The following is a 24,468-nucleotide window of genomic DNA, read 5'->3' on the forward strand; positions in this document are numbered from 1 at the left end:
ATGTCACATTTATTTTAGCAGGTATCTCACCTTATATACTGAAAAATACTATTTCACCGCGACCGATATAATCACTGTCGCTGAGCAGTGTGGGGTGTACCAAGATGGCCGTCGCCACCTTCTACCTGCAGGTTTCTGGCTATTTTTACGATATTGCAAATGTCATGCTGTGATTCAGTATATAAAATGAGTTTACTGCTAAAATAAGTGTGGAATTAAAGACAGTGTAACGTGAGAATTACCTACCCCGTGAGAAAAACCTACCCTCACCGGCTGGGTGTAAGAAGATGTCCGCCGCTTCTTCGTGTGTTGGAACGCATAGCGGCCATGTTGGAACGCATGGCGCATGCGCTCTAAGGCATTTGCTTAACGTCACTTCCGTTACATTTTCTGCGCTGTTCTGATGTGACGAGAAGAAGGGGGACAGGAAGTGACGCGGCCTGTCAACATGGCCAGCTCAGCTAGTTACCAGGGAGACCGGAGCCCCTCACTCAATATGGAGCAGATCCGATCCCTGACCGACCTGCAGGAGCTGGAGGAGGCCTACGAGCGGCTGTGTGCTGAGGAGGTGCCGACAGAGGGGGGAGGGGAACTACTGGGAGCACCTGTCATGTACCTTTTACCTGGGGGAGGGGCACTGGAAGGACCTGAATGTATCATTCACAGGGGAGAGGGAGTACTGGGAGGACCTGTCATGTACCATTCACTGGGGGGAGGGGTACTGGGAGGACTTGAATGTATTATTCACAGGGGGGAGGGGCACTGGGAGGACCTGAATATATCATTCACTGGGGGGGGGGGGGGGTACTGGAAGTACCTGAATTTATCATTCACTGGGAGGACCTGACTGTATCATTCACTGGGGGGCGGGGGGGTACTGGGAGACCTGAATCCTGAATGTATTATTCACTGGGGGGAGGGGTACTGGGAGGACCTGAATGTATCATTCACTGGGGGGAGGGCACTGGGAGAACCTGACTCTATTATTCACTGGGGGGGTACTGGGAGTACCTGAATTTATCATTCACTGGGAGGACCTGACTGTATCATTCGCTGGGGGGCGGGGGGGTACTGGGAGGACCTGAATGCATCATTCACTGGGGGGAGGGGCACTGGGAGGACCCAAATGTATCATTCACTGGGGGGGGGGTACTGGGAGGACCTGAATGTATCATTCACTGGGGGAGGGTACTGGGAGGACCTGAATGTATCATTCACTGGGGGAGGGGCACTGGGAGGACCTGACTGTATCCTTTACTGTGGGGGGGGGATAGCAGAGCAGTACTGGGAGGACCCGTCGTGTGTCTCTGCTGACTTGTACATGCGTCTCTTGCAGAAAGAGGTGGAAGCAGAGCTGCAGGCGTTGCTCGGACAGCAGGGGGCGGTGGAGAACAAGATGCTGGCTCTGCAGAGGATGGGGTAAGTACCAATGGGTGTGGCCAGAATGAAGAAAGACACCATAAAAGGCACCCTGTGCTATGTCCCACTCTCCTTATACTGAAAAAAAACTGTCATCTGATTGGCTGGCACAGATGACACTCCAGCCTTTGTTCCATGATGATGTCTCTGTAATGGAAATCAGATCCAGCCACCTGCGAGGTGTCCTGTGGTTTATCACATGGGTGACCACGGTGATATATATCGAGCATTGGGGACACGCTTTGTATAAAGGATGAGTTGATAATCGCTGTGTCTCCTGCCAGGCCCAACCTGCAGCTCATAGAGGGAGACGCCCAGCAGCTGTCCGGGATGATCACATTTACCTGTAACCTGGCCGAAAATGTCAGCAGCAAAGTCCGACAACTGGACCTTGCCAAGGTACGTCTGGGGGGGGGGGGGGTATCCACATCGGGGGATGGGTGGGTGTGTAAGGAGCACTGGAAATATTGACAAACCTTCATAGTAACACCGTGAAATTCACCGATAAGAAAAAGAAAAAAAGAAGCAATGCTTTTCGGAGGTTTGTAGAGCCGCCTTCCATAATGCTTCTATGCTGTAGGCTGCTGAAGTATAAAATAGAAGAAACATAAATTCTGTTCGTTTTACCGCTTGTGTCCAGAGCAATTTTAGCATTTTTCACATACATGGTAAAATCTGCAAGAAAATTACTTAGAACCCTCAAACATATATATTTTCTAAAAGCTGGGGTCCTGGAGAATAAAAGTGTGGGTGTGTACTAAATACAGTGTCTTGCGAAAGTATTTGGCCCCCTTGAACTTTGTGACCTTTTGCCACATTTGAGGCTTCAAACATAAAGATATAAAACTGTAATTTTTTGTAAAGAATCAACAACAAGTGGGACACAATCATGAAGTGGAATTGGATATTTCAAACTTTTTTAACAAATAAAAAACTGAAAAAATTTGCGTGCAAAATTATTCAGCCCCCTTAAGTTAATACTTTGTAGCGCCACCTTTTGCTGCGATTACAGCTGTAAGTCGCTTGGGGTATGTCTCTATCAGTTTTGCACATTGAGAGACTGAAATTTTTGCCCTTTCCTCCTTGCAAAACAGCTCGAGCTCAGTGAGGTTGGATGGAGAGCGTTAATGAACAGCAGTTTTCAGTTCTTTCCACAGATTCTCGATTGGATTCAGGTCTGGACTTTGACTTGGCCATTGTAACGCCTGGATATGTTTATTTGTGAACCATTCCATTGTAGATTTTGCTTTATGTTTTGGATCATTGTCTTGTTGGAAGACAAATCTCCGTCCCAGTCTCAGGTCTTTTGCAGACTCAATCAGGTTTTCTTCCAGAATGGGCCTGTATTTGGCTCCATCCATCTTCCCATCAATTTTAACCATCTTCCCTGTCCCTGCTGAAGAAAAGCAGGCCCAAACCATGATGCTGCCACCACCATGTTTTACAGTGGGGATGGTGTGTTTAGGGCGATGAGCTGTGTTGCTTTTATGCCAAACATAACTTTTTGCATTGTTGCCAAAAAGTTTGATTTTGGTTTCATCTGACCAGAGCACCTTCTTCCACATGTTTGCTGTGTCTCCCAGGTGGCTTGTGGCAAACTTTAAACTACACTTTTTATGGATATCTTTAAAGCGGTAGTGTCCCGCTTTTTGACACTTTTACCTACAGGTAAGCCTATAATAAGGCTTACCTGCAGGTACAAATAATATCTCCTAAACCGGCATGGTTTAGGAGATATTTACAGTGCATGCAGCCGCTCGCGCTCTGAAGGTCCGGGGGGACCTTCAATCTATTTGCAGGGAGCTTGCCGGAAAATCACTCCCCCGCGCATGCGCAGGAGTGACGTCATCGCGGCTCCGGCCAATCATCGCGCCAGAGCCGTCTCTTCCAGCCAATCACCGCGCCGGAGCCGCCGAACCCGGAAGAGACGGCAAGGGATCATGGCAGCGCCCGCAGCGATGTCCGGGGGTCCGTGTCGGGGCTTCGTTCTAAGGTAAGTTACACATAATGGGCTAGTATGCGATGCATACTAGCTCATTATGCCTTTGTCTTGCAGGTTTTTTTTTTTTTTTTTTTCTTTGGGTTTACAACCGCTTTAAGAAATGGCTTTCTTCTTGCCACTCTTCCATAAAGGCCAGATTTGTGCAGTATACGACTGATTGTTGTCCTATGGACAGAGTCTCCCACCTCAGCTGTAGATCTCTGCAGTTCATCCAGAGTGATCATGGGCCTCTTGGCTGCATCTCTGATCAGTCTTCTCCTTGTATGAGCTGAAAGTTTAGAGGGACGGCCAGGTCTTCGTAGATTTGCAGTGGTCTGATACTCCTTCCATTTCAATATTCTCGCTTGCATAGTGCTCCTTGGGATGTTTAAAGCTTGGGAAATCTTTTTGTATCCAATCCAGCTTTAAACTTCTCCACAACAGTATCTCGGACCTGCCTGGTGTGTTCCTTGTTCTTCATGATGCTCTCTGCGCTTTAAACGGACCTCTGAGACTATCACAGTGCAGGTGCATTTATACGGAGACTTGATTACACCCAGGTGGATTCTATTTATCATCATTAGTCATTTAGGTCAACATTGGTTCATTCAGAGATCCTCACTGAACTTCTAGAGAGAGTTTGCTGCACTGAAAGTAAAGGGGCTGAATAATTTTGCACGCCCAATTTTTCAGTTTTTTTATTTGTTAACAAAGTTTGAAATATCCAATAAATTTAATTCCACTTCATGATTGTGTCCCACTTGTGTCCCTACTTTCGCAAGGCACTGTAAATGTTCATCAATGGGAGGTTTAAAATCTTGACAGTTTATTTGAATTTTTAAAATGATGATCTACAGAAAGTGATGGAATTTAAAAACCATTTTAAAAATTCAAATAAACTGTCAAGATTTTAAACCTCCCATTGATAAACATCAATAAGTGAAAATCCACAAAATAGAAATACCCTATTCAAATACATTCTAGGCATGTTTTTTTATAACTGTCACTGTACTTTTAAAAGCATTTCAGGCTCGGTTCACATATATTCGCAGCCTTTTCCCGCATCGCACACGCACCCCCGGCAGTTCACACTGCCATATGCGATACGCTGGGGGTGTCAATGTAATCTTAACGACACCCCCAGTTTGATCGCATATCGCAGTGCGATCGTGCAGTTCGCACAGGATGGGATCGCACAAGTGTGAACCGCTGTGCGATCCGATCCTGATGCGGCTGCAAAAATGCCTCCTGTGCGTGTTTGCACCGGGTGCGATGCAAATTTAGCCATACAAACTGTATGGCTAAACTCGCACCGCACAGCTGATCGCATGTAATGTCGGAGCAGTGCGCTCCGACATTACATGCGAACCCGGCACTCGCAGAAGTGTGAACCGGGTCTTAAGCTCTTTAAACACACTTTTAAAACAATAGAAACACATTTAAACACATTAAAGATACTGAGAGACATAGCAAGAGCAATGGAAAACACAAAAATATTTAATTAACAATGATTTAATTAGTAAAATAATATAAATAGGTCTTACAAAAAAAAACGCAAAATACCGGGACCGCGAAAACTGAACCACGATATAACGGGAGTTTACTGTATTCACCTTTTTGGGCTAGCGGCTCCTACCTCATAGCCCTCACTTGTTACATGTTTTGCATAGCCCAATACTTTTGACAATATAGTGTATGTACACTGGACAGCAGGTGGTAACTGTAGATTTTGGCATGACTAAGGCTCTGTTTGTGACTCGGGTGATCTTCTAATGATGAAATAGTAGCTGTGACGCAGTATATTCCCATTAGAGGAGTAGCTGTCCAATTATCTGGGTGCGTCCTTGTGGTGACTTGAACAGGCCACTATAGAAATGATCTCCCCATGTGTCCTCATCTACAGAGTCGCCTCTATCAAGCCATACAGCGAGCAGATGACATCCTGGACCTGAAGTTCTGCATGGACGGGGTGCAGACGGCCCTGAAGAATGAGGACTATGAGCAGGCTGCGGCACACATCCACCGATACCTGTGCCTGGATAAATCCGTTATTGAGCTGAGCCGGCAGGGGAATGAAGGTGATGGCCATGCTCCTTGTTTCTTTGTAGTCCTGGCACAGTGTGTCACACCATGAGAGTGTATGAAACCTGATGCAGCCTAAATGGCGAGCCAGCCGTGTGTGGATGGAATTTGTAAAGTTTTTAGTTTGTGATTAAGGCCCCTTTCACACATACAGTGACGGATGAAAAACCGACATCAATGCATCTCTATGTAAAAATGTATGATCATCCGTTAACATCCGTTTTCATCCGCTTCCGTCAATGTCCGTTTTCGGATCGGACGAAAAAAAACGGATGTAAACGAACAAACGGTCCGTTTTTTTTTACATCCACTACCAATGCAAAAACGGATGAAAAACTGATACATTCTGAAGTGACTGAACTGATGAACTGAACAGACCGTATGTGTGAAAGGGGCCTAATACATTTTTGGAATGTGCATTCTCCTCCCTTCCCCACAGTGTGCAGCCAGTCGCCCGACTCTGAAGCCGCCCAGTGCAGCGTGACTTCAGCGTGGCTTGCAAACGCCTCCTCTAATAGAAGTCAATGCAAGCCACTCTGAAGTCACCCCCCAAGTAGTGCGGGAACCTTTTTCCAAGTCGGAGCGACTGGAATTTCCAGTTTTTTCATCGTAATGCAAATTTGTGTCACTCAAGTTGCATCTGAATTGCACTAGTGTGAATGGAGCCTCAAGTGGCTGTAAACTCTTACATATACCCAGTGAAGTGACTGGCCTCAGATGATACACAGAGATTAAAAAAATCCTCCTACATACATTGTACCTGTTTATCTGCAACCATCTCTTCTCTACTGCCGTTCAAAGTGCAGAATTTATACAGCTTGTCTGAGCTTTTACAAAGCAGGCAGTGGGGAGCTCAAGGTAAACTACAGAGCTCAGTGAGAGGAAAGTGACCCCCCACACCCTTTTACAGGAACAGAGCTGAGGATTTCATTCACAGACTGAGTGCTGGAGCTCCCTCCCCATCACCTTTTTTTTTTTTTTCTCTTGGTGTCATGAGAACTTATCAGATAGCAGAGGAATGAGGCAGCAGAGAGAAATGACAATTGGTGCTCTGGGTGGAGACAGGTGCGCACTATAGAGCAGTCAGCACTAAACAGTAGACCATGGGCTGGATGCGGACCAAATTACTGTCCATCTGGACCACAGCAGTTCTGCCATTTTGGGACTGGTTCTTCATCTCAGCCGCCATCGCTGTTGTTATCACAGCAGAGTGGAGTGCTGGAGGCAGCCGTGGGACAACTCTAGACAGAGAGCGGGAGACAAAGCAGCTTTGGATGGAGGGCGGGAGCTGCTGAAGTTAACTTTTTACGTGTGTAGGTTTTTTAAGGATGTAGCGTGGTCCTAGCAACCATTCACCTGCTGGGACACCTAAAAAGTTACCTCCAGCATCTCCTGCCCTCCATCCAAAGCTACTGTGTCTCCCGCTGTGTAGAGTTGTCCTGCCTCCTGCTCTCTGCTCTGTGTCCCCGAGTAAGGTAAGAGAGTGAAGGGGCAGAGCTAAAGGGCTACAATGTGAATGGGGGGGACAGAGCTGTGGGTGTCTGTAATGCTAATGGGGGGGGGTCAGAACTATGGGGGGGCAAGCTGAAGGGGACTGCAATGTGAATAAGGGGGGGGGGGCAGAGCTATGGGGGGCAAAGCTGAGGGGGACTGCAATGTGAATAAGGGGGGGCAGAACTGACGGGGGCTGCAATGTGAATGGGAGGCAGAGCTGAGGGAGGAGGAGGTGCAATGTGAATAGTGGGCACAGTTCAGGGGTGCTGTAATGTGAATTGGGGGGGGGGGGGGCAGAGCTGAGGGAGGGTTGCAATGTGAATAGGGGGCAGAGTTCAGGGGGGCTGTAATGTAAATGTGGGCAGAGCTGTGGGGGGCTGTGATGTGAAAGGGGGGTAAAGGAGACCACAGCAGGGGGGTTAAATGGGGGCAGAGGACATTGCTGTGGGGGGGATGGGAAGGGGGTCAGAGGATACTGCTGTGGGGGGGTGGGAATGGGAAGGGGGTCAGAGGATAATACTGTGGGGGGGGGGGGGTGGAATACATCACTGTCAAGGGAAAACTGTCATGTAAAGGGGGACTGAGGACACTGATGTAAAAACGAGCTGTGATGTGAATGATTTGAGTCATCGCACAAACAGGCAATTTGGACCTTGGCTGCAAGAAAATTTTATGGATTGGACCTCCGTGAATTTTAATTCAATACCCCTGTTATAAAGGGGTATGCGTTGTTCAGATTTACAACCACTTTAGGTCAAAAGAGATTAATTTACAGCATATCAGCCCCTTTTACAAGCAGCCTAGAAATAGTACTAAACTAGCAAAGACATAATTTTATATGATAACAGTGTTCACAATAGTAAGCTGTAACTTGCGGCTCATCTGATTTTAGGCAGCATAATCGATGCCAATCTTCAGCACCTACAGGAGGCCGAGAAGCAGCTAAAGATTCTGGTCACAGAGAAGTTTGATGCTGCAACCAAAGCCAGTGACCTGCCACAGGTGGAGAGGTTCTTTAAGATATTTCCGCTGCTGGGACTGCATGAGGAGGGAATCAGCAAGTTCTCTGCATACCTGTGTCGCCAGGTAACACACCGCTATCTCGTCTTCTGTATAAGTTTAGTAGTTTGTATAGCTTTTCCATTTCTGCAATTAAAATGTGTGTATTTCAAGCCTTGATTGTATGTCTTGGCTCAGCTAAAGAGGAAGGCTGCAGTAGCTTACCATGCTCAGGTTGCTGAGGGAGTCAAAGCTTTAGTCAGAGCTGCACCGTTTGTTTTTTATCTACAGGTACCCCTTACCTGCATAGTCAGTTCTTTGGTAAAAGTGAAATATCCCTTTAAGGGTTCCAACTCAAATCGTCTGACCCACCAGTGAATGGATCACTCTTGTTTATTAATGTGGATTGTCACCCCTTAGCCTGTACTCTTTACTCTGCAGGTGGCTAAGAAAGCTGAAGAGAACCTGTCCCTGGCCCTGAACTCTGAAAGCAACGAGAGAAGAGCAGCACTTTTATTTGCAGACACACTCACACTGCTTTTTGAAGGTTAGTCTCCATGACAAAAGATTTTACAGCATAACATCCGGTGGAAAAGGGAAACCTGAAGTTTGGCATGACAAAGATTCTGTTACATTTTTTGTCCTGTCTTGCAGGTATTGCACGAATAGTGGAGACTCACCAACCTATACTGGAAACGTACTATGGCCCGGGGAGGCTGTACATGCTCATCAAACATCTGCAGGCAGAGTGTGATCACCAGGTGGAGAAAATCGTGGACAAGTTCATGCAACAGAGAGATTATCAAAGGAAGGTGAGGAAAAATGGGGGTGGTGAAGAGCCCAATCAGAGAAAGGTGAGGAGAGATGTGAATGGTGAGGTACCCAATCAGAGGAAGATAAGGAGGAATGGGAATGGCGAGAAGCCCAGTCAGTAAAAGGTTAGGAGAGATGGGACGATGAGGAATCCAATCAGAGGAACTTGAAGAGAGATGAGTATGGTGAGGTACTTGAATTGAGAGAGATGGGAATGGTGAGGTACCCAGTCAGAGGAAGGTGAGGAGATATGGGAATGGTGAGGTAACCAATCAGAGGAAAGTGAGGAAAGATGGGAATGGTGAGGTACCCAATCAGAGGAAGGTGAGGAGAGATGGGAATGGTGAGGTACCCAATCAGAGGAAGGTGAGGAGAGATGGGAATGGTGAGGTACCCAATCAGAGGAAGGTGAGGAGAGATGGGAATGGTGAGGTACCCAATCAGAGGAAGGTGAGGAGAGATGGGAATGGTGAGGTACTCAATCAGAGGAAATGGAAGAGAGATGCGAATGGTGGGAAACCCAAACAGAGAAAGGTAAGAGGTGAGACAGTGAGGAGCCCAATCAGAGGAAAGTAAGAAGATGTGGGACGTGAGGAGCCCAATCAGAGGAAGGTGAGGAGAGATGGGATTGGTGAGGTACCCAATCAGAGGAAGGTGAGGAGAGATGGGAATGGTGAGGTACCCAATCAGAGGAAGGTGAGGAGAGATGGGAATGGTGAGGTACTCAATCAGAGGAAATGGAAGAGAGATGTGAATGGTGGGAAACCCAAACAGAGAAAGGTAAGAGATGAGACAGTGAGGAGTCCAATCAGAGGAAAGTAAGAAGATGTGGGACGTGAGGAGCCCAATCAGAGGAAGGCAAGGAGAGATGGGACGGTGAGGAGCCCAATCAGGGGTAGGTAAGGAAAGATAGGAATGGTAATGCCAATCAGAGAAAGATGAGGCATCCAATCAGAGAAAGGTAAGGCAAGATGGGGGATGTTTAGGAGATCAATCAGAGGAATTTGAGAAAAGTTGTGAATGCCGTGTAGCCTAACCAGAGCGAGGTGATGGGAGACAGGGAGAAGTTTAGTTAGGGGAAGGTGAGGAGAGATGGGAATGGTGAGGAGCCCAATCATAGAAAGATGATGGGACAGTGAGGAGCCCAACCAGAGGAAAGTTAGGAGAGATGGGGATGGTGAGGTACCCAATCAGAGGAAGGTGAGGAGAGATGATGGCCATGAGGAGTCTCAAAATAGTGTGGAAAGTTGTGAGTGGTTCAACAGCATTGTAGGTGATGGCAGGTTTTTCGCAAGCTGCCATTGTCAGGGCATATCTCCCCATCTATAAGTCGTCTTAGTTGTTTTGTCATTGTGGGGTTGTACAGAGAAGATTCAAGGTCATTGTGTCATTCTGTCATGTTTTGTCTCCCAGTTCCAGCAGGTGCAGAACAGTATGATCAGATCCTTCTCCGGTGACAAGATTGAGCCCAGGTCAGTGAATCTCACTGTTGGTACTTAGTGGGGAACAATAAAGGTACACAAGCTTTTTGCCATATTTATAGAGTATTTGTAGCAGTGTCACTTGCCAGACTCTGCCACCAGCATTCATACTTTGCAGCTCGCAGCAATATAAACAAAACTCTGTTCTCCCTGCCGCTGAGTACTCCCCTGGACAGACGTAATGAAGCTACTTGAACCGATGCTTCCAGAAATTGTGGAATGCTCAGATTATAAGGAATGTGTACTGGACATCCCTTTTATTGATGCCATGTGTTTGTGGATTTTATCTAGTATAGATGGTGCTGCAGCTGAAATTTTAGCAGAGGATAAAAGACGCACTATGCTTAGATCTGCCAACCCTTCTGTCTCTGTCCTGGTGTATGGTCATCAGAAATAGATGCTGCATTTCTTAGGTGTAAGTTTGGCGGTGGACTCTGAGGTTGTATTATAGCAGAAGAGGGGACAAGTCTCAGAGTGTATTCAGAATGTATACTATAGCAAACTGTAGACAAGTCTCGGGTGTATTGTGAGGGTTTATTATAGCAAACAGGACCAGTGTTGAGGTGTCTGTAAGCGTGTATTGTAGCAGACAGAAGACTGGTGTTGGGGTGTTTCTGAGCATGTATTATAGCAGACAGGACCGATCTCAGGGTGTATTCGAGCACATGGGGACAGTTTTGAGGGTGCATACTGAGGGTGTATTACAGCTGACAAGGGGACTAGTGTTGGGGTGTATTCTGACCATGTCTTATAGCAGACGGAGGACAAGTCTCTGAATGTATTCTGAAGGTGTCTTATATGAGACAGGGGACCAGTGTCAAGCGTATTCTGAGCATGTATTATAGCAGACAGAAGACTCATCTTGGGGTGTATCTGAGCATGTATTATACAAGACACGGAAGTGGTTTGGGGCTTTATTCTGAATATTTATTATAGCAGACAGAAGAATAATCGCAGGTTGTTTCTAAGCATGTGTTCTAAAAGACAGGGAACAGGTTTGGAGCTGTATTCTGGGGGTGTATTAGAGCAGATGGGAAAAAGTCTTGGCTGTACCATAGCAGATAGGGGACCAGTGTCATGGTGTATTTTAGTTTTGTATTATAACAGATGCAGGACAGGTCTGGGGGTGTTTTCTGAGCATGTATTATAGAAGATGGGTTGCAGGTCTTGGGATGTATTTTGAAGGTGTTTTATAGAAGATCAGGGATCAGTCTCCAGTCGCATGCTGAGGTTGTAATACAGCAGACGGTGGACAGGTCTCAGGGTGTAGTCTAAGGGGTTATTATATTAGACAGGGGATCAGTGTCGGGGTGTATTCCGATTGTGTATTATAACAGATGGAGGACAGGTTTGGGGGTGTTTTCTGAGTGTGTACTATAGAGGACGGGGTACAGGTCTTGGGGTGTATCTTGAGGGTGTTTTACAGCAGACGGGGAACAAGTCTTGAGGTGTATTCTGAGGGTTATAGCAGACAGGCAAACCCGTCTTGGGGTGGATTCTGAAGGTGGATTATTGGAGTTTCTTATGATGAATTCCATAAATGTTTCTTGTAATCCAGAGATTTGGACCCCATCCTTGGCGAGGTGTCCCTGATGAGTGCCCGCACAGAGCTCTACCTACGTTTTATCAGGCGCCGTGTGACTTCAGACTTTGACGTGGGGGATTCAGTTGCAGCCGAAGAGGTTAAACAAGGTACTTCCTCTGCCTGAGTATCGCCAGATATTACAATACTCTGTGTCTGTAAAACATATGTAGATTTACACAGCCAAATGTTCAGCATTTAAACATTTCGTCTGCAAACATATCAGACGATATTACAGCTTAAACAGGACAATTAGGTCTCCATCCTTCTTGATGCTTCCTCTCTGTCATTTCAGAACATCAGCAGAGCCTGGACAAGCTACTGAAACATTGTTTACTGAGCCGAACAATGCAGGAAGTGATCGGGTATTACATCACCATGGAGGAGTTTTACATGAGAGAGTCGGTCAATAAGGTAACCATCCTCTCCATGGGTTGGTGGGGAATAGAAAAGAGGAAGATACAGGGGCACAATTAAAATGGAACATGTGGACAGTATTGACCATCCATATAATGGATGTTAGGTGAAGTTTTCTCCATGAGCCATTGTACAGTCGTCCAGTCTGATTCCATCACAGAGGTTAGGGGTGGGGAATGGTACAGGCAGGTGTCCTAAAATAAGATGGGGTCTGAAAATTGACTATTGAGAGTTTGGCTAGCCACATACTAATGTCAAGGGATGATAAAAACATATAGTAAGACACAGGCCCCGTACTCCAAAAAAAATTGCTTTCAACCACCTTTGTACTTTCCCATTAAAATACACTGCTCAAAAAAATTAAAGGAACACTTTTTAATCAGAGTATAGCATCAAGTAAATTAAACTCCTGGGATATTGATCTGGTCAGTTAAGTAGCAGAGGGGGTTGTTGATCAGTTTCAGCTGCTTTGGTGTTAATGAAATTAAAAACAGGTGCAGTAGATGGGCAACAATGAGACAACCTCAAAAACAGGAATGGTTTTACAGGTGGAGGCTACTGTCAATTTTTTTTCCTTATTCATCTTTTCTGCCTGATTTTCACTAGTTTTGCATTTGGCTACTTTCAGTGTCACTACTGGTAGCATGAGGCGATACCTGGACCCTATAGAGATTGCACAGGCAGTCCAACTCCTCCAGGATGGCACATCAATATGTGCCACTGCCAGAAGGTTTGCTGTGTCTCCCAGCACAGTCTAAAGAGCATGGAGGAGATTCCAGTAAACAGGCAGTTACTCTAGAAGAGCTGGACAGGCCACAGAAGGTCCTTAACCCATGAGTAGGATCGGTAGCTGTTCTTTTGTGTAAGGAGGAACAGGATAAGCACTGCCAGAGCCCTACAAAATGACCTCCAGCAGGCCACTGGTGTGAATGTCTCTGACCAAACAATCGGAAACAGATTTAGAGGGTGGCTTGAGGACCCAACGTCCTCTAGTGGCCCTGTGCTTACTGCCTGGCACTGTGGAGCTAAATTTTCATTTGGTGTTGAGCACCAGAATTGGCAGGTCCGCCACTGCGCCCTCTGCTTTTCACAGATGAGAGCCGGTTCACCCTGAGCACATGTGAGAGACGTGAAAGGGTCTGGAGAAGCAGTGGAGAACTTAATGCTGCCTGTAACATCGTTCAGCGTGACTCGTTTGGTGGTGGGTCAGTGATGGTCTAGGGAGGCATATCCATGGAGGGATGCAAAGACCTCTTCAGGCTAGACAATGGCACCCTGACTGCCATTAGGTATCGGGATGAAATCCTTGGACCCAATGTCAGACCCTATGCTGGTGCAGTGGGTCCTGGGTTCCTCCTGGTACACGAACAATTCCCAGCCTCATGTGGTGAGAGTATGCAGCCAGTTCCTGGAGGATGAAGGAATTGATACCATTGAATGGCCCCCACGCTTGCCTGACCCAAATCCAATAGAACACCTCTAAAACATTATGTTTCGGGTCATCCGACGCCACCAGGTTGCACCTCAATCTGTTCAGGAGCTCAGTGATGCCCTGGTCCAGATCTTGGAGGAAATACCCCAGGACACCATCCATCATCTCATTAAGAGCATGCCCTGGCGTTTTCAGGCATGCATACAAGCATGTGGGGGCCATACAGACTACTGAGTACCATTTTGAGTTGCTGCAATTAAATTTCAGCAAAATGGACTAGCCTGCGACATCATTTTTTCACTTTGATTTTCGGGGTGTCTTTGAATTCAGCCCTCTGTAGGGTGATAATTTTCATTTCCATCAAATGATGTGACATCCTTTCATTCCTAACACATTGCCCAGTCCATACCAGTATAGATCCTAACACATTACCCAGTCCATACCAGTATAGATCCTAACACATTACCCAGTCCATACCAGTATAGATCCTAACACATTACCCAGTCCATACCAGTATAGATATCCAGTATGAGATTTTTCCCCATTGAGATCTGATGTGTTAACAAAGTGTTCCTTTCATTTTTTTGAGAAGTGTACTATTGTGTAATTCACTTGTGTTTTTACCTTTTTTTTTTTTTTTTTTTTTTTTTTTTTTTTTTTTATTATTTTTTTTACTGTACTGAGCCTCCATTGTTTAATATTTCCTTTCCTTGCTAGCACTTTCAGTAAAAATGATTGAAATAGAAAAAAAAAATGGCTGTTTAACTCAGGGATTTATTTGCAGAGTATATTCTAACTAAACAATCTTTAGGCTCGGTTCACATATATGCAAATCAGATGTGTTTTGAATTGCATCAAATTCGCATAACGTGAACCAGCCCGGGTTTCAATAGAGCCGGTTCACATATATGGGGGCGGTTGCGGTGTAGATTAAAAAAGTGTCCTGTGTGTTTTTCAGTCCGGTTCTGGTGCGATTTTAGGTGTCAAATTCGCATCTGAACCGCTAAATGGAAAACGCACCAGACTCTGCACAGAAACCGGTCCTGCATATACACTAGATTACCAAAAGTATTGGGACAACCGCCTTTACACGCACATGAAGTTTAATGGCATCCCAATCTTAGGCTGTAGGGTTCAATAATAAGTTGGCCCACCCTTTACAGCTTTAACTCTCTTCTGGGGAGGCTGTCCACAAGGTTTAGGAGTGTGTCTATAGGAATGTTTGACCATTCTTCCAAAAGTGCATTTGTGAGGTCAGGCACTGAAGTTGGACGTCACAATACTTTTGGTAATATAGTGTATGTGAACCCAGCTTTAAAGTCAAATTCCAGTTTACACGTAACTAGCCTTAAAACTCTATACTCCCTCCTAACACCTAGGTTCACCAACCTGTATAAGAGAGATGTATATACTTGCCCATTTTCCGGTTGCTCCTGTCTGGTCACGTGATCTCCCCTGCGTCAAATCAGCAGTGGCTGTGGGGATCGGAGAGCGTATTTCGAAAACAGCTAGTGAAGTCTAGAGCGGTGATGTCATCCCTAGGCTTTAATAGCCCTTCCGTTGTTGGCACTCCCTCCTCTATTCTGCAGCAACACTGACTGACACAGGGGAGCGGGATCACGTGACCGAGCTGGAGCGGCCTGAAAACAGGTATGTATATACACCTTTCTTAAACCAGTTATTATAGGTGTTAAGATGGAGAAGGAGACAATTTTAAGGCTAGTTAGGTGTACCTATAGAAACTGTAGGGTGGTAGTTGCGCAAACAGTTGGTGTAGTTAGGGTGGTAGTTTCACAAACAGTTGATATGGTTATTTGGTTAGATGTAAGCTAGAATTCCTCTTTAATAAAGGTACCTTAAGCTCAGCCTTTCTCAATCCCTATCAGGGATGAACCCTCAAAATAATTTTAAGGTCTTGGGGAACCCCAGTTAAAAATGTTATATGTACAGCTCACAGTACATTAGCCACACCACATTTGTGGCTAGTGGATACCATGCCATGTTCCACCAGTGATCAGTGTAATTCCCCCTTACTTTGGTGGTCACTGGGAAGAATGCTCCTTATATTGGTGGTCGGTGGGAGGAATGCTCCCCTTACACACAGCTAACGTGATCATTGGTGCCAGTGGTTACTTACCTGAGAAACCAGAAAAGTTCCACTGGTCCCATGCCACTGGTTCTGTGGAATGGCTTCAGTGCAAGACATCATCCGGCAGGCGATCAATCCACCTATGCTCACTATTAAAGGAACTCTTAGCAACTTCTGGAGGGACCCTGGTTTAGAAAGGCTGCTTAGGCATATTGCCAGTTAGAAGCAGTTGGACGCATGCGACATCACATTTTTCATTCTTTTAGCACTGCAGGAACCTGTCAGGAGTTTAATAGGCATATCCTGTCTACTCCTGCTTCTGATGCTTGGATTACACTGATGTCATCATCAGGAGAAGTTATTGATTAGGTGCCTATTGATAACTTAAACCTCCACTAATTTGGTGGCCATCTTCCTGTGAAAAGACAAATTGGGCTTTGGCAAAACGCAGCTGCAGAATATTTCCTGCACATACTATATGCTAAGCACTATGAGAGACCCAGTCAGCAGTCTTAGATATAAAAAGATTGAAAAACTGTGCTAACTAATCCATAAAAAGAGCCGCTAGCACAATCAACTGACAAACATGTTGTTAAAAATCATAAAAATAAATAAGTGCAGCAATCTTAGAGCACCATACTGGGATAACTGGTATTAAGGATTGCCAAAAGTGTCTATGCTAAGGAACTGATCTCAAGGTAGCCTGGAAAAAGACAAGGGGGTGTGATGTAATTGCAAATACCAGGGTCTGCTCATTAACAACAAGGAATAAAGTCACAGAATTGTCCTTTATAATGCCTCTCCATCCTTTGCAGGCCGTGGCCATGGATTCCTACGAGAGGGGGCAGCTGACCTCCAGTATGGTGGATGATGTCTTCTACATAGTGAAGAAATGTATTGGACGTGCTTTGTCCAGCTCCAGCATAGACTGCCTGTGTGCCATGATTAACCTCTCCACCACCATGTTGGAGGGAGATTTCCGGTAACTCTGGGCTATATCCTCGTGGGGGGGGGGGGGGGTTGTTAATGTGTGGAGGGGGTGACTGAATTTTCTGTGCTGTACAAATCACTATTGCATTTGGCTCAAAAAATAGCTAAAAATGTTTCTCTCTCCTCTTTGGAGAGGGGGTCTAACCCATCATCTCTGGATCCCTCCCCCTCGTTGCCAACATTGTGTGTTTCAATGCAATCCCTTTCTCATGATACACTTCATTCCTCATATCTCTCCATCATCCTAGGGAGGTTCTGTGTAACAAGTTAAGGATGGGTTTCCCAGCCACCACCTTCCAGGACATCCAGCGTGGTGTCACCAGTGCAGTCAGTCTCATGCATAGCAGTCTCCAGCAGGGAAAGTTCGACACTAAGGGCATAGAAAGCAATGATGAGGCCAAAATGTCCTTCCTGGTGAGAGCGAGGGACTGTGTAATGGGGAAGGTGGAGGGGACTTGACTCATCACCGCTAACCTGATTGTATCTTCTCTCTTCCAGGTCTGTCTTAATAACGTGGAGGTTTGCAGTGAGAACATCATGACTCTGAAGAAGAATCTGGAGGTAGGCCATGGTTTCTAACCTGGCGCATAGTGAACAGCTGCCCAAGTCACTTCATTCATCATGCCAGATGAAGAATATCTGAGATATTGTAACCCACAGATTTACAAGGACTGTCTGCTTAACCCCAATGTCCTTACCATGAGAACTTTGAATATTCTTGCAACTAAGAACTAGGAGTGTGCGCAGGTGTGTGCTTTTCCAGTTCTTGAGTCAGCTGTCACTGACAGTTTTATACCTCCTCCAGCATCCAGTACCGGCACTTCCGGGTTTCAGCTGGAGCTCCAATGCTGCAACCAATCGGGAGACAACTCTCCTGATCGGTCTGGGAATTGCAAAGGGTTTGGTGGCTTGGCATCCAAGAAACGCATCACTACACTACAGCTGACCCCATCTTCCTGCTGCAGTACTTACCTTTGTGTACTCAGTGCCTTACCTTTACTAATTGTTCCACCACTCATCATCCTCTATGTAATACTAATTGTTCCCTCCACTCGTAATCCTCTGTATGTGGCTGGGTTCACACTGAATTTGGATGCGGCTCACAGCAGGGTTGCGGTGCGCCCCTGTTCTCCGTTTCAGGGATGAATCAGGCCTGAATTGGGACCTGAAACTGAGCCAAAGATGCACAGGACCCTTGTGCAATATGCTCAGCACCTGCCACGGAGATGTGTGCAAAGGCTCCATTGAGAGCCAGTCACAATCTCCTGTCATGCGAATTGGATGCGGGGAAACCTGCATTCAATTTGCATAGGTGTGAACCCACTCCCACTCGTCATCTATATAATGCTAATTGTTCCTCCCACTTGTCATTGTCATCCTCTATATAATACTAATTGTTCCCCTCCCACTCATCATCCTCTATACCTCTGTGGTTTCCTTCTAGAATGACTGCAGGAAGCTCTTTAACACAGAATCTGGAAATGACCAATCCAAAGCCAAGATTGACAGCTGTCTTTGTGATATGGCGTCTGTTTCTAACAAGTTCCGAGACCTCCTGCAGGTAAATCTGAGCCCCTTGCCCCCTCCTCTAGCCCTATGTTAGTGCTCCATGTTCTTTTCTGACACACTTATGTTATTCGCCATACAGGAGGGTCTGGGAGAGTTGAACAGCACAGCCGTTAAGCCACAAGTGAAGCCCTGGATTAACCTTTTTCTGTCCGTATCACACAATATTGAGGAGGTAAGTGACTGTTGATGGTAGGTGAGTGTCATCATGTTGGGAGGTTTTATGCTTCTCATTCTGATATCTGCTTTAGGAGGAATTTAATGACTATGAAGCTAATGACCCTTGGGTGCAGCAATTCATAGTGAACCTGGAGCAACTCATGTCTGAGTTCAAGGTAAGTACAAGGCTGCTCTGACTGGCCTGTTGTTGGGGTTGTGGTCATCCTTGGGTACATGTTGTGGTGTTGAGTTTTTGATCATTGCTGGGTACATGCTGTGTTGCCAGGGTTATGACTGTCCTTGGGTATATGCTGAGTTGCCAATATTATGATTATTGCAGAGTACGTGCTGTGTTGCATGGGTTTTGACTGTTCACATTTACATGCTGTGCTGCCAGGGTTATGACAGTTGCTGGGTTCATGCTGCATTGCCAGGGATCTGACCATTCCCAGGTACTGGCTGTGTTGCCGGGGTTATGGCCATTACTGGGTACATGTTGTGTTGCTGACGTTATGACCGTAGCTGGGTACATGTTGTGTTGCTGACGTTATGACCGTAGCTGGGTACATGTTGTGTTGCTGACGTTATGACAGTAGCTGGGTAAATGCTGTGTTGCTGACGTTATGACCATAGCTGGGTACATGCTGTGTTGCTGACGTTATGACCGTAGCTGGGTACATGCTGTGTTGCTGACGTTATGACCGTAGCTGGGTACATGCTGTGTTGCTGATGTTATGACCGTAGCTGGGTACATGCTGTGTTGCTGATGTTATGACTGTAGCTGGGTACATGTTGTGTTGCTGATGTTATGACCGTAGCTTGGTACATGTTGTGTTGCTGATGTTATGACCGTAGCTGGGTACATGCTGTGTCGCTGGGGTTATGACAGTAGCTGGGTACATGTTGTGTTGCTGATGTTATGACCGTAGCTGGGTACATGTTGTGTTGCTGATGTTATGACCGTAGCTGGGTACATGCTGTGTTGCTGACGTTATGACCGTAGCTGGGTACATGTTGTGTTGCTGATGTTATGACCGTAGCTGGGTACATGTTGTGTTGCTGATGTTATGACCGTAGCTGGGTACATGCTGTGTTGCTGGGGTTATGACAGTAGCTGGGTACATGCTGTGTTGCTGATGTTATGACCGTAGCTGGGTACATGCTGTGTTGCTGATGTTATGACCGTAGCTGGGTACATGCTGTGTTGCTGACGTTATGACCGTAGCTGGGTACATGCTGTGTTGCTGACGTTATGACCGTAGCTGGGTACATGTTGTGTTGCTGATGTTATGACCGTAGCTGGGTACATGCTGTGTCGCTGGGGTTATGACAGTAGCTGGGTACATGCTGTGTTGCTGATGTTATGACCGTAGCTGGGTACATGCTGTGTTGCTGATGTTATGACCGTAACTGGGTACATGCTGTGTTGCTGACGTTATGACCGTAGCTGGGTACATGTTGTGTTGCTGATGTTATGACCGAAGCTGGGTACATGCTGTGTTGCTGATGTTATGACAGTAGCTGGGTACATGCTGTGTCGCTGGGGTTATGACAGTAGCAAGGTAGATGCTTGGTTGCTGGGGTTATGACCATAGCTGGACACGTGATGTGTTGCTGGGGTTACACATGTATCTGGAGAGAATTTCCAGCTGATAGTTCTGTCTCTGCAGGCTGGACTCTCCTCCATCATTCATGAGAATCTCACCAGTCTGCTGACCAGTCTCATCGCCATGGAGCTGGAGAAGGTCATCCTGAAGTCCACATTCAGCCGGGTGAGGCAAACATTGACCATCGGGGGCATTCTTGAAGTCCTATTTTATTTTAAAACGTTTGTGATTTTGTTAACCATTTCCCGCCTGGCCTATAGCAGAATGACGGGTGGGGGTTTTTATTGTTCTGTGTGGACGCCTTATGACGTCCCTCAGAACAAGCCGAAGAAACTGACACACCGCATCTCCATTCATGGTAAACAGCCTGGGACATAAGCCTTTTACCATGTGATCAACTGTGTCCAACCACAGCATAAATAGGAAGTTCTGGTTTTCAGCATTCCTCTACTCACGCTGACAGAGTGAGAGGAGAGGATAGCTGAGCCGATAAGCTGCTTTCCCCAGTGGGGACATCTGTACTGATAATCAGAGCAATAATTATCAATGCAGCCCCATCAGTGATGTCTACCAGTGCCCATCAGTAATGTCAATCAGTGCTGTCATTTTTAGTTTGTTTAGCAGAAAATAAAAAAACCCAGTTGTGATTAACCACTTGCCGACCGCCGCACGACTATCTACGGCGGCGGTCAGCCCCTCACAGGCAAAGTGACGTAGGTCTACGTCGCTCGCCTGTGAGGGTTTAGGGAGCGAGCGCGCGCCGCCGGAGGCGCGCTCCCGCGTGGTCACGGACCCCCCCGCGCGTGTGACCGGCGGACCCGATCGCCGCCGGCCACTCTGCGATCGGCGGGGGAGAGGGAGATAGTCAGGCAGCTTGTGTAAACAAGCTGCCTGTCATTCTCCTCTCTGTATGAGAGCTGATCACATGGATCTACTATGTAGATCCATTGATCACTCTGCATACAGTTGAAGCCACAGCCAATCACAGTTAGAATCACGCCCCTAGGGACACACACAGCCCCTCCCTCTCAAATAAAGTTAACCCCTTCACTACCAGTGCATTTTTACAGTAACAGTGCATATGTATAGCACTGATTACTGTAGAAATGTCACTGGTAACCCCAAAAGTGTCAAAAATGTCAGTCAAGGGTCCGATCTGTCCGCCGCAATGTCGCAGTACCGCAAAAAAAATCGCAGATCGCCGCCATTACGCGTTAAAAAAAAAAACAACAAAAATGACAAAAATCTTTCCCTTTGTTAGTAAACGCAATAACTTTTGCGCAAACCAATCAAAATACGCTTTTTGCGATTTTTTTTTTTACCAAACATAGGTAGCATAAAACAAATTGGCCGAAAATATTAAAAAAATTTTGATTTTTACATTTTTTTTTGGGGGAATTTCATATAAAAAAAAGGGAAAAATATTGCTATTTTTGCAAAATTTACGCTCTTTTTTTGTTTATAGCGCGTGATCAAAAAATCGCACAGGTGATCAAATACCACCAAAAGAAAGCTCTGTTTGTGGGGAAAAAAAGGACGCCAAATTAGTTTCGGTACAGCGTCGCACGACCGCGCAATTGTCCGTTAAAGTCACGCAGTGCCGAATCGCAAAATGCCCTCTGGTCGTTTAGCAGCCAAATCCTCCGGGGCTTAAGTGGTTAAATACCACCAAAAGAAAGCTTCATCTGTCTCCAAAACATGATAAAAATGTATTTGGGTACAATGTCATACAAATTGTGACAGCACTGAAAGCTGAAAATTGACCTGAGCAGAAAGGGGGTAAATATGCCAGGTGGTGTGGTTAAAAAAACAAAGGGCAAGAAATCCATTTTAATAAACATTACCAGATATATGTATGTATGTATTAAATCTGGACTCCAGCCTTCATTTTGTTTTTTTATTCCACACATTTGTAGCAAGTCTTCTCCCATGGAACTCCTTAAAGTTATTGTAAAGTCTCGTTTTTTATCATATAAAAATAACAAACAAGTTATACTTACCTCCTGGTTGGTTTTGCATAGAGAAGCCTGGATCCTCCTCTTCCCGGGTCCCTCCTCGGTACTCCTGGCCTCTACCTCCTGTTCAGTGCTCTCACAGCAAGCAGCTTTCTATGGGGGCACCAGAGCCTAGTCACAGCTCCTTGTGTCTATTCAGACACAGAGCCCTGACCCAGCCCCGCCCCCTCTCTCCCCTTGATTGTCTAGCTGACTTTGATTAAAAGCAGCAGAAGCCAATGGCGCAGCTGCTGTGTCTCAGCCAATCAGGAGGTAGAATCTCGGATGGCTGAGACACTCGTGGACAGAGAGGGACCTCAGGTAAGTGTTAGGGGGGTTGCTGCACACAGAAGGCTTTTTATCTTAATGCATAGAATGCTTTAAGATAAAAAAACCTTCCTGACTTTACAACTCCTTTAATGTAACCTCTTGAAGCCTGCCTTCATTTGCTGTCTGAATAGCTTCAATTATCAATCCTGCTCCTCCTTATGCATACTGTCATTGGTCTCCTCTTACAGATATTAGCTTTCTCTGCCATCAACCACTGTTGCTATTCAACATGTGTGAGTGCTAGGGCTGGAACCAGTCACTGTACTACTGTTTCTGAGCATTATAAGAAAGAACACATCCTCGGCATCCTTTTAGACATGCATGCTCCTCCCTGCTGGCCACTTAATGCTGCAGACTTTAGCTATCCAATCTGCTCAGTTGCTTGTTTACACTCTATTAGCACATCTCACATCTAAAGGTATGCTGGGCATGTATTCTTTCAAATAATGTTTGAGGCCGGGTAATGTAACATTTTCAGGAGCCTGCCAGCCCCTCACATCAAACTCTATCTTACGACTGAGCTAAGATGAGCAGAAAGACCCAGTAATGTCACTGGGTCCCAAAAGAGGTATTTTTTGAAAATGAAAGATATTCATTGCATGTTTATTTGGGGGGAAGGGAATGCAAGGCTGAAGTTCAGCTCTAAGATATGAAAAATATTATATCTGATGTAAACTGTGATTTGGATTGTGACGGGTTATCTTTGTGTCTGCCGTGTGTAGCTCGGTGGTCTGCAGTTTGACAAGGAACTTCGCTCCCTTATTGCTTATCTGACAACGGTGACAACGTGGACCATCCGTGACAAGTTTGCTCGACTTTCCCAGATGGCGACAATCCTGAATTTGGAGAGGGTGAGGAGCACTTAGTGCTGTTTTGTCTTGGTCATTATTGGGTGAATTATTCCCTTAGCTGTACATTATGGGTTGTCTGAAGTGAACTGAAATATTGGATGGAGAGGAGCCAGGGCTACACTGATTTCAGAGTAAAGCCCCGTACACACGTAGCGATTGTCGGCCGAACGATCGGCCGTCTTTTGTCCAGGGCTGTCCTGTCGGTTGAAAAGTGCTAAAGACTGCACACGAATTTTGTCGGCCAACAACAGCCGATTGCAGAAGTGATGTCATGTGATGGTTAACTTTCCATGTGTTTTTTCTTCTCTGAGCATGCCCAGTCTTGCTCATTTGCTGTTTGTTGGCCAAATTCTGTACTGACTGAGGAACAATCGGCCGTTCTGGTGTTGGCCAACAAAAATTTTAAAGTCTGCACACCAGATTCTGTTCGGCCAAAAAGTCGCAGTCGGTTGTCGGAAGCATCATACTAACAAGCCGACAATCGGCCGATCGGACGTTGGCCGAATATTTACAGCCGACAATCGCTACGTGTGTAGCTCATTGAAATTTTATGTGATGATAAAAAGATAATCGCCTCTCAGTGTAAATATGATAAACCAACAATGGCTGAAGAGACCTGGCACTAGTTGGCTCGGCCCATTCTAGTAATATATCATTATGATTATTTTATTTTTTTTAGCTGGGGATTTTTGTTTTTTTTCTATATATCCTTTCCATCTTTTTCACTTTCTATAGTACCTTGTTGCTGATTCTATTTTCTCTTCAGGTAACTGAGATCCTGGATTACTGGGGACCCAATTCTGGGCCTCTGACCTGGAGACTCACCCCTGCAGAGGTACGACAAGTTCTTGCTTTACGTATAGACTTCCGCAGTGAAGACATCAAGCGTTTGCGGCTGTAAACGGTTATAACGTTACTGAATGGACTGAAACTCCCATAGAATGGAGGCGGCTCCGGCCCCAACCAGGAGAGGATACAAACTGAGCTGACAGCCGCTCTGTACAGACACAGGACTCAGAGACTTCAATCGGACACAATATAACCAGTGATCAATCTTTATTCTCTGCATTTCCAGGTCACTCCTTGATTAAGGCACTTTTACTTACAAAATGATTACTGTCCTGAACATGTATTATATACCTTATCATGGTATAATAAGTAATAGTTTTTTTTAATAAAAAG

The 24,468-nt window shown here is 45.8% G+C and overlaps 1 protein-coding gene across 1 annotated transcript; it reads left to right on the forward strand.

The window, feature by feature from the left end:
- Positions 1–421: 421 nt before the first annotated feature.
- Positions 422–24,457, forward strand: COG4 (component of oligomeric golgi complex 4). Its single transcript, XM_082269983.1, has 19 exons — positions 422–568; positions 1,337–1,419; positions 1,704–1,818; positions 5,304–5,478; positions 7,869–8,062; positions 8,417–8,522; positions 8,630–8,787; positions 10,202–10,260; positions 11,828–11,961; positions 12,147–12,265; positions 16,605–16,771; positions 17,028–17,193; positions 17,278–17,340; positions 18,224–18,340; positions 18,428–18,520; positions 18,597–18,680; positions 20,175–20,276; positions 23,158–23,286; positions 24,053–24,457. The coding sequence occupies exons 1-19, from the start codon at positions 449–451 to the stop codon at positions 24,185–24,187; spliced, it is 2,319 nt and encodes a 772-aa protein (XP_082126109.1). The 5' UTR covers positions 422–448; the 3' UTR covers positions 24,188–24,457.
- Positions 24,458–24,468: the final 11 nt, after the last annotated feature.

The sequence above is a fragment of the Pelophylax lessonae genome (assembly GCF_965119305.1).
Source record: "Pelophylax lessonae genome assembly, chromosome: 10".
Classification (NCBI taxonomy): Eukaryota; Metazoa; Chordata; class Amphibia; order Anura; family Ranidae; genus Pelophylax; species Pelophylax lessonae.

Coding starts and splice junctions, on each gene's coding strand:
- COG4 (XM_082269983.1), top strand. CDS start 449: ATGGCCAGCTCAGCTAGTTACCAGGGAGACCGGAGCCCCTCACTCAAT. Junction 5,479..7,868: donor GAGCCGGCAGGGGAATGAAG/GTGATGGCCATG, acceptor ATCTGATTTTAG/GCAGCATAATCGATGCCAAT. Junction 12,266..16,604: donor TGAGAGAGTCGGTCAATAAG/GTAACCATCCTC, acceptor CATCCTTTGCAG/GCCGTGGCCATGGATTCCTA.